At 41.6% G+C, this 10,899-nt stretch overlaps 1 protein-coding gene across 3 annotated transcripts in view; it reads left to right on the top strand.

Moving 5' to 3' along the window:
• Positions 1 to 2,472: 2,472 nt before the first annotated feature.
• The window catches only part of fap (fibroblast activation protein, alpha), a 33,816-nt gene continuing 25,389 nt past the window's right edge, over positions 2,473 to 10,899 (top strand). For 2 of the 3 annotated variants that reach the window (XM_060930116.1, XM_060930117.1), the window contains exons 1-2: positions 2,475 to 2,761; positions 2,904 to 2,988. In XM_060930116.1, the coding sequence (XP_060786099.1) occupies positions 2,759 to 2,761; positions 2,904 to 2,988 (88 nt within the window). In that variant the 5' untranslated portion in view covers positions 2,475 to 2,758. Of the gene's footprint in view, positions 2,762 to 2,903; positions 2,989 to 10,899 lie in introns of all 3 variants that reach the window. The other variant, XR_009655387.1, reaches the window with a different exon arrangement.

The raw sequence follows: 10,899 nt of genomic DNA, 5'->3' as shown, positions 1-10,899 counted from the left end.
AAAGGACCCCAGGGTAACTTCTAAGCAACTGAAGGCCTCTCTCACATTGGCTAATGTTAAGGTTCATGAGTCTACCATCAGAAGAACACTGAACAACAATGGTGTGCATGGCAGGGTTGCAAGGGGAAAGCCACTGCTCTCCAAAAAGAACATTGCTGCTCGTCTGCAGTTTGCAAAAGATCACGTGGACAAGCCAGAAGGTTATTGGAAAAATGTTTTGTGGACGGATGAGACCGAAATAGAACTTTTTGGTTTAAATGAGAAGCGTTATGTTTGGAGAAAGGAAAGCACTGCATTCCAGCATCAGAACCTTATCCCATCTGTGAAACATGGTGGTGGCAGTATCATGGTTTGGGCCTGTTTTACTACATCTGGGCCAGGATGGCTTGCCATCATTGATGGAACAATGAATTCTGAATTATACCAGTGAATTCTAAAGGAAAATGTCATGACATCTGTCCATGAAGTGAATCTCAAGAGAAGGTGGATCATGCAGCAAGACAACAACCCTAAGCACACAAGTTGTTCTACCAAAGAATGGTTAAAGAGGGATAAAGTTAATGTTTTGGAATGGCCAAGTCAAAGTCCTGACCTTAAGCCAATGGAAATGTTGTAGAAGGACCTGAAGTGAGCAGTTCATGTGAGGAAACCCACCAACATCCCAGAGTTGAAGCTGTTCTGTACGGAGGAATGGGCTAAAATTCCTCCAAGCCGGTGTGCAGGACTGATCAACAGTTACCGCAAACGTTTAGTTGCAGTTACTGCTGCACAAGGGGGTCACACCAGATACTGAAAGCAAAGGTTCACATACTTTTGCCACTCACAGATATGTAATATTGGATCATTTTCCTCAATAAATAAATGACCAAGTATAATATTTTTGTCTCATTTCTTTAACTGGGTTCTCTTTATCAACTTTTAGGACCTGGGTGAAAATCTGATGATGTTTTAGGTCATTGGCTTCCAGTAAGCTACAGAATTGACTTTAAAGTATTGCTGCTGGTATACAAATCTCTAAATGGTACAGGGCCCAATTACCTCTCTGATATGTTGCAGCGGCCTAACCCAATCCGATCTACCAGATCAAAACAGAAAAATTTACTATTAAAACCAGTTGTTAAAACAAAGTATGGTGAAGCAGCTTTTAGCTACTATGCAGTACAGCTATGGAACCAACTGCCAGAGGACATTAAAAATGCTCCTGCTGTTGGCAGCTTCAAATCTAGGTTAAGCTGTTTTCAGATGCTTTCTGTTAAATAATTAATATTGTCTTCTTTACATTTTTTATAATCTTTACTTTCTCTGCATGTTTTAAATTTACTTTAACTTTATTCTATTTTATTCTTTATTCTATTCTGCTGTTTTTTTTTCTCATCCTATTTGAACTACTACTTCATTTTATTATTTCATTTTTACTATTGTTTAATTCTTATTATTTTCTTTTAATTCTTTTAATTAATTGTCTGGCGGCACGGTGGTGTAGTGGTTAGCGCTGTCGCCTCACAGCAAGAAGGTCCTGGGTTCGAGCCCCAGGGCCGGCGAGGGCCTTTCTGTGCGGAGTTTGCATGTTCTCCCCGTGTCCGCGTGGGTTTCCTCCGGGTGCTCCGGTTTCCCCCACAGTCCAAAGACATGCAGGTTAGGTTAACTGGTGACTCTAAATTGACCGTAGGTGTGAATGTGAGTGTGAATGGTTGTCTGTGTCTATGTGTCAGGCCTGTGATGACCTGGCGACTTGTTCAGGGTGTACCCCGCCTTTCGCCTGTAGTCAGCTGGGATAGGCTCCAGCTTGCCTGCGACCCTGTAGAAGGATAAAGCGGCTAGAGATAATGAATGAATGAATGAATGAATGAATTAATTAATTAATTGTCTCGTCTCATCTCATTATCTCTAGCCGCTTTATCCTTCCACGGTCAATTTAGAGTCACCAGTTAACCTAACCTGCATGTCTTTGGACTGTGGGGGAAACCGGAGCACCCGGAGGAAACCCACGCGGACACGGGGAGAACATGCAAACTCCGCACAGAAAGGCCCTCGCCGGCCACGGGGCTCGAACCCAGGACCTTCTTGCTGTGAGGTGACAGCGCTAACCACTACACCACCGTGCCACCCCCTATTGTTTACTGTTTTTACTTCTGTAAAGCACATTGAACTGGCATTGTGTATGAAATGTGCTATATAAATAAACTTGCCTTGCCTTAGGTCATATTTATGCAGAAATATGGAAAATTCTAAAGGGTTCACAAACTTTCAAGCACCACTGTAAGTTTATATTATTAACCTTACTTTCACGTTATAAGTTAAACAGATGTTATATTAAACTTTGTCTTGCCAACATTTTGGAAATTGTTTGTGTTCACTGTTTAAAATGTTACTTTTCAAAGGGTGTGTGAGCTCTGTTAGTAATGGAGTTGGGTGCTCTGTCCACCCCTGAGTGCTTGAGGGAAACTTGTGCTGACTGAAGTGAAGAGGTTCCTTTGGAAACTTGCTGTGCTCGCTCAGTCCACGCTGAGGTGGCGTCTGTGTGGTGATGTAGGAGCGGGAATTTTTAACCGCTGCATCCCATAAAGTTCAGTGATTCATCGGAGGAAGTCGGGTTTTAGCTTGGAAAGTAGCGCAGGTGGCGCAGTGAGTGTGAGCGCTAGCGTAGCTCGGTGCTAATGATCTAATCAGAGCTCCACAGGGAACTGAAGTGCTCCACGTCAGCGCGCGCGGGACACAGCGGATGAGACAGAAGGAGCTTTAACCGTCTCGCGCTAACATGGTCAGTCCCGGAAGCGACATTTCCGCACTGGTTTGTTCTTGTTGTGTCTGCTGTGGAAGGTTTGTTGTGTCTGCTGTGGAAGGTTTGTTGTGTCTGGCTGTGGAAGGTTTGTTGTCTGTTTAACTCCCTTGTGTACCTCCAGGGCTGCAGTAAGGTGTGCGTGGGTTTGGTCGGCGCGCTTGTCGTCATCATACTGGTGGCGGTGCCAACAGCCATCTATGTAAACAGTGAGTAGTGTGAGCTGGTGGGGATGTGAACCCTTCTCCTGCTCCTGCCTCAAACACACTGGAGTATCACTTTTACAACGTGCAACCAACTCGATACAATACTGTACACATGCAAACAAATGCTGGAGTGTTTCTATCCTTACCTTCAAAAGTAATGAAATGTTTCTACATTAAAAAAAAAAAAAAACTATTAGAATCAGACCAGTAAACAGTAATAAATGGGGTGGAACAGCACTTTGAAGTAGATTATCTAGATAGAGTGGTGTCGCCTCACAGCAAGAAGGTTCTGGGTTCGAGCCCAGCAGCCGACGAGGGCCTTTCTGTGTCAGCTAGGATTTGGGTTGTTTTACAATCAGGGTACGCAAGCTAAAAATCACATGTACACTACCGTTCAAAAGTTTGGGGTCACTTTGAAATGTGCTTATTTTCGAAAGAAAAGCACTGTTCTTTTCAATGAAGATCACTTTAAACTAATCAGAAATCCACTCTATACATTGCTAATGTGGTAAATGACTATTCTAGCTGCAAATGTCTGGTTTTTGGTGCAATAGGTGTATAGAGGCCCATTTCCAGCAACTCTCACTCCAGTGTTCTAATGGTACAATGTGTTTGCTCATTGCCTCAGAAGGCTGATGGATGATTAGAAAACCCTTGTACAATCATGTTAGCACAGCTGAAAACAGTTTCGCTCTTTAGAGAAGCTATAAAACTGACCTTCCTTTGAGCAGATTGAGTTTCTGGAGTATCACATTTGTGGGGTCGATTAAATGCTCAAATGGCCAGAAAAATGTCTTGACTATATTTTCTATTCATTTTACAACTTGTGGTGGTAAATAAAAGTGTGGCTTTTCATGGAAAACACAACATTGTCTGGGTGACCCCAAACTTTTGAACGGTAGTGTAACACTTATTATCTTCAATATCAAAAGGCTTGATTAAATAAACTTGGTTGTTTATTGTAGCCCTGTGATAGCTCTATTTACCATGCAAAAAAAAAAAAAAATGATATTTTTGGTGAATGTATGGCAATACATGTCATATTTAGCAAAATTACTTGTGTCATTTAGAAAAAGTGCTTTTTTTGACCACAGGTAGCTCCAAAAGGGATGCACTTAAATCATTCTTTATACCATAAAACAAATATTTGGTTCCATATCATTGGAAACATAGTTAAGTTTTAATGTTGAATGCCAGTAAGTTTTCAGACTATTTTGATCAAATTGGTATGTAATTGTGTCAAGAAAAGTCCTCTCTGAGACAGCTAATTTTTCAATATAAAATAACATATCTAAAATGATTACTTTCATCCTAAAATGTGGTCAAGATATTGGGACATAAATATTAGAGACAACTAACACAAAGCTTACAGCCTTATATTTAAAAGCACTATGGAAGTAGTGGATTCTGAATTGTCAAAAAAAATGTCCTCTCCGAGAATCACTTCATTTGTTTCTCCCATCTTATAGCAGATTACACAAAACTACCATACACACATGTCAAAAAATTACCTGAAATCTGTTCTTTAACTTGTTCTTCACTTGAAAACTGGTACAAGAACCAGTTTGAATCAATTTGAATTTTGGACCCCTGTGACACAAACTTTGTACCCTGATTGTAAAACAACCCATTTCATACTTGCCAACTTTTCAAAATTCTCCTGGGGGAGAAAAGCGCGTGAATGACATTTTCAATTGGACGAGGGTCTGATGTGCGGTTGAAATGATAAAAACAGTGGATCCCAATTAATTGCAAACCATTTGAAATGTATAAATTTTTTTGAATTGTTGATATTGTTCGATAGGTTCTGGGATTCATGTATCAGGCATGAGAGAGCTCAGAGTGAAAAATCTGAAATAATACTCGCCTTGAATTTTAATATAATAAGAATGAAAGGGAAGTCTTAAATCAGATTTTGAGCTGAAAAATCTCATGCCTGAATAGTGTCTACATACAGAGACCCACAGAAAATAACACAAGTGATGCTTTAGAAGAATGTTTATCATTTCTTAAAATAGTCACAGTGAATGAAAGTATTATTGGATTGCATCAAATGTGTTTTGCTTCTGTAAGCTCATGTAAAAATACAGAGAACTAGAATATCATATATAAATTAAATAAACTTTTAATAAGATTTAACCAAAATAATAACAACTCAATTAAATAAATACTGCACTGTCTTAGTACTACTAAAATGCATCTCTCTCTCTCAACACTTTCCAACAGAATTTTTAAAAAGCACTAGAAATCCTATCAGAATGCATCAAAGGAATTTGCTCATTTGCAAACTTTGACTGAAAGTTTTCAAGCAAAATTTAAAAATGGCACTATAAATACTACCATACTATCAAAATATACTCCGCAAAGAAATTCACTTGAATGCAAAATTTTTGTACGACCAAAATACGCTCACTAGTAATCTTTCACTTAAAACCTCAAAACTCGATCAAAATCAATCACTTTCCAGATAATTCACTTGTAAACTTCCACTTAAAACTTTCAAACATAAATTCAAAATAGCACTAAGACACTACCACACTATTCAAATACACTCACCAAACAAATTCTCTGTCCTGCAAAATTTCACTAAACACTTTAGAAGTTGTACAGTTTGTTTCTGAAATGGTATGGAAGACTAGTTTAATTTCACACTCAAATGTCCATTATATTCTGATTTAAAGTGCCATTCCACCATTGGATGTATTCTTTGGCATAAAATACAATATATTTTATGACAACATGACTAGACAGAGAAATCTTTTACTGTAGCTTCAAAATGATATATCAAACATAATTTTTTGACAACGACAAGTATATTAATTTTGCGACCAAAGTCACCTACCCTTTTAATTTCCGCGCGGTAGTGAAACGTGATGTCATCGGCAGGTTCCCCTTCTTGTGTACCACGTCACATGTGACGTGGCACAGATTATCAGCAATGGCGGATAGAACGCAATTTCCACTTGTCGATTGCTGTGCCGATATTCACCATCGACCGTCTCCTTTGGGCATCACTTGCTATTTTCCTTCGCTTCTTTTCCGAAGCTGACAATCGCGTTCTATCCACCATTGCTGATAATCTGTGCCACGTCACACGTGACGTGGTACACAAGAAGGGGAACCTGCCGATGACATCACGTTTCACTACCGCGCGGAAATTAAAAGGGTAGGTGACTTTGGTCGCAAAATTAATATACTTTTCGTTGTCAAAAAATTATGTTTGATATATCATTTTGAAGCTAAAAGATTTCTCTGTCTAGTCATGTTGTCATAAAATGTATTGTATTTTATGCCAAAAAAATACATCCAATGGTGGAATGGCACTTTAAGGTATCTTTACCTTAAAATGTGTAACTGGCTGGTCGAACATTTGCTTATCTGTGGAAATTCATTCTCCCATGCAACCTGGTATTTGCATTCATATTTTTGCTGTTTGGTATTGGGTTCAGTGGCCTAACCTGCATGTCTTTGGACTGTGGGGGAAACCGGAGCACCCAGGTGACAATCTAGTTTTTAAAAAATGTTAGAAAAATTACAGTGGATGCTTTTCTATTCTTATGCGGCTATTGAAAAAAATGTATGATCCAACAAGGGGGGGTCACAGGCACCCCAGGACCCCCCCAAGCTACGCCCCTGTGTGTGGAGTTTGCATGTTCTCCACGTGGGTTTCCTCCGACAGTCCAAAGATATGCAGGTTCTAAATTGACCGTGAGTGTGAATAGTTGTTTGTGTCTCTATGTGCCCTGCGATGAGCTGGCAACTTGTCCAGGGTGTACCCTGCCTCTCGACGATGGTCAGGCTCCAGCTTGCCCCCTGCGACCCCGCAGGAGATAAGCGGTTACAGATAAAACAAACATATATATGAGAGAGAGATAGAGAAGGGGTGGCACAGTGGTGTAGTGGTTTGCACTGTCGCCTCACAGCAAGAAGGTCCTGGGTTTGAGCCCAGTGGCCGACGAGGGCCTTTCTGTGTGGAGTTTGCATGTTCTCGTCGTGTCTGTGTGGGTTTCTTCTGGGTGCTCCAGTTTTCCCGACAGTCCAAAGACATGCAGGTTAGGTTAATTGATGGCTCTAAATTGACTGTAGGTGTGAATGTGAGTGTGAATGGTTGTTTTTCTTTGTGTCAGCCCTGCAATAACCTGGCGACTTGTCCAGGGTGTACCCCACCTCTCGCCCATAGTCAGCTGGGATAGGCTCCAGCTTGCCTGCAACCCTGTAGAACAAGATAAGCAGCTACAGATAATGGATGGATGGATGGATATAGATAGAGAGAGAAGGACGAAGGTCCTGGGTTCAAGCCCAGCGGCTGGCGAGGGCCTTTCTGTGTGGAGTTTGCATGTTCTTCCCGTGTCTGCGTGGGTTTCCCCAAAAGTTCAAGTTCAAAATGTTTATTGTCATATGCACAGTCAGGACATGTCCTCTTGCACAATGAAATTCTTAGTTTGCTGTCCACCATGAATGCCAATTACAAATACAAATAAATAAATAGGCGGAAGAAATAATACAAAGTAAAGGCAATGTAGTGCAAAATAAAAGCCAAAAAAAAACCCAGTATAGTACAAAATAAAGGTGTACAAAATAGGCAGTATAATACAAAAATAAAGCAATGATCAGACGTAGCAGCAAAAAAGGGCAGTAATGTGCAAATACGTGTAAAAAGCTGTAAACAGTCAAGGACAGTTTACAGGGAGGTAGTCCATGGTTATAGACTCCTGTCAGCTGTTCAGGAGTCTGATGGCGGTGGGAAAGAAAGAGTTCTTTAGTCTGACAGTCTTCGTTTCACACTTCTGTACCTCTGGCCTGAGGGTCGAAGTGTGAACAGTCCATGTTGGAGGTGGGTGGGGTCTTTGAGGATGACATGCAGGTTAGGCTAATTGGATAACTGGTGGCTCTAAATTGACCGTAGGTGTGAATGTGAGTGTGAATGGTTATTTGTCTCTATGTGTCAGCCCTGCGATAACACGCCTCCAGCGTGTACTCCACCTCTCACCCTTAGTTAGCTGGGATAGGCTCCAGCTTGCCTGCAACCCTGTAGAACAGGATATATATAGAGATAGATACAGAAGGGGTGGCACGGTGGTGTAGTGGTTAGCACACACCTTGCTTCACAGCAAGAAGGTCCTGGGTTGGGTTCGAGCCCCGTGGCCGACGAGGACCTTTCTGTGTGGAGTTTGCACGTTCTCCCCGTGTCTGTGTGGGTTTCCTCTGGGTGCTACGGTTTCCCCCACAGTCCAAAGACATGAAGGTTAAGCTAATTGGTGGCTCTAAACTGACCGTAGGTGTGAATAGTTATTTGTCTCTGTGTCAGCCCTGCGATAACACACCTCCAGCGTGTACTCCGCCTCTCACCCATAGTCAGCTGGGATAGGCTCCAGCTTGCCTGAGACCCTGTAGAACAGGATAAGTGGCTACAGATAATGGATGGATGAATAAAAAGGGCTTAGACATGTCTTATTTAAATACCCCTAAATGTAACACTTAGAAGACATGTCTTGGGTATTTAAAAATAATTGGAAGACATGTCTAGGAAAAAAAGGTCAATATTTGGTGTGAGATGATCCTTTGCTTAAAAAATATTACACTGTAAATAAAAAGGGTGCGGCATGGTGGTGTAGTGGTTAGCACTGTCGCTTCACAGCAAGAAGGTCCTGGGTTGGGTTCAAGCCCAGTGGCCGACAAGGGCCTTTCTGTGTGGACTTTGCACGTTCTCCCCGTAGTCTGCGTGGGTTTCCTCCGGGTGCTCCGGGTTCCCCCACAGTCCAAAGACATGCAGGTTAGGTTAACTGGTGACTCTAAATTGACCGTAGGTGTGAATGTGACTGTGAATGGTTGTCTGTGTCTATGTGTCAGCCCTGTGATGACCTGGCGACTTGTCCAGGGTGTACCCCGCCTCTCGCCCATAGTCAGCTGGGATAGGCTCCAGCTTGCCTGCGACGCTGTAGAGCAGGATAAGTGGCTACAGATAATGGATGGATGAATAAAAAGGGCTTAGACATGTCTTATTTAAATACCCCTAAATGTAACACTTAGAAGACATGTCTTGGGTATTTAAAAATAATTGGAAGACATGTCTAGGGTATTTAGCAATGCCTGGAATACATGTTTTGTGTCTACTGATAGATGCCGGTGTCTTTATAATAGACATGCGTGTTTTCTTGCATCCTCTATATCCACCCATGTCTTCCTAGAAGACACTGAAGTACAGGTAGTCGTCGACTTACGACCTATGCGACTTACGACTGATCGACTTTATGACCGTCTGGTTATGACTGGCAAGTGTTTCCCAGCTGAGCTAGCTGAGCGTACAACAGTTTCCGCCCCAGCTCCCGGCAGCGCCCAGCATCCAGCCAGTGTTGCCAGATACTGCTGACGGTTTCCAGCCCAAAATATGTTCAAAAACCGCCCAATCTGGCAATACTGCATCCAGCCTCTTCTATTATGTGTGCAGTGTTTTGCTGGACAAATAACGAGCGAGCTACAGCGCGCGTACGGCTTAACCAGATCTTGTGCTATAACGTGCGCAGCTGGTAATCAAAGTAACTTTCACTTTTCTGTTCTGTTACACTGTTCTGTGTCCAATGTCCAAAATGAAAAGTTAGTTTTCAACTGTTCAGCTAAAAAAAAAATGTAATTAAAACGATTGTGTTGTTGAAATGACGTGTTTGCAATTTATTTATAATCAAAAACTGATACAGGTGGATGAAAGAGTGATAGTGTGATAAAAAAAGTACTATACTAGTACTACTGAGTGATAAGTCCTAGTGAATGCTTGATAAGTAGACAGTAATAAATAATTAGGTGTATTTTTCAGCGCACGCACTATGACTCAAAATAATATACCGGCAAGAAATAAAAGTTACTTTCACCCCTGAGTATGCAGTGTTTGACTTAAACCAAATAATGAGCCAAGGTAATGAAATAAGAAAATGTTGATAAAATAAGACTTTAAGATGATTACAATATCATTACACATCACAATATACTTACAGTACGTTCATTTAACATAGGCCGACTTACGACCAGATCGGTTTACGACCGGTCAGTCGTAACCAAACGCAGTCGTAAGTCGACGACTACCTGTATTATTTAAATACCTCGGTGTTTCATGTAAATACCTTAGACATGTCTTATTTTTTTAAAGTGTAGTCTCAGGTACAGTGAGTGCAGTTTTATAAGGAAATGAGCTGTAGGTTTTACTGAGCATCTTAGAATCAGCCACAGTTCTTCTGGACACTTTGAGTGTCACACCCGCTTCTTATTTTTGCAGCAAAAAGTAGCCTTCATTATGTTTTTTTTTTGTCTGAAAAGTTATCTGTTGTATAATATGCTGCTTTCTTTACTGACATACAAACCTTTTCTGTAATATTTAATTTTGTGCTGGAAAATTCTCATCTCATTATCTCTAGCCGCTTTATCCTTCTACAGGGTCGCAGGCAAGCTGGAGCCTATCCCAGCTGACTACAGGCGAAAGGCGGGGTACACCCTGGACAAGTCGCCAGGTCATCACAGGGCTGACACAGAGACACAGACAACCATTCACACTCACACCTACGGTCAAAGAGTCACCAGTTAACCTAACCTGCATGTCTTTGGACTGTGGGGGAAACTGGAGCACCCGGAGGAAACCCACGTGGACACGGGGAGAACATGCAAACTCCGCACAGAAAGGCCCTCGCCGGCCACGGGGCTCAAACCCAGGACCTTCTTGCTGTGAGGTGACAGCGCTAACCACTACACCACCGTGCCGCCCGTGCTGGAAAATTAATGTTTGGAAATCTGAAGTGTTGTGGGGGGGGTTTCCTGGTTTTATAATGTAGAAGTCATAAACTAAAAGTCTGTAACAAAGATTGTACACACAAAAAAAGAGGTGCCTAAGACTTTTGCACAGTACTGTATATAGATATAAAATATTTT

Source organism: Neoarius graeffei, chromosome 9, assembly GCF_027579695.1.
Source record: "Neoarius graeffei isolate fNeoGra1 chromosome 9, fNeoGra1.pri, whole genome shotgun sequence".
Lineage (NCBI taxonomy): Eukaryota > Metazoa > Chordata > Actinopteri > Siluriformes > Ariidae > Neoarius > Neoarius graeffei.
Note: the sequence above shows the minus strand (reverse complement) of the source record. Positions and strands in the feature narration are given on the sequence as shown.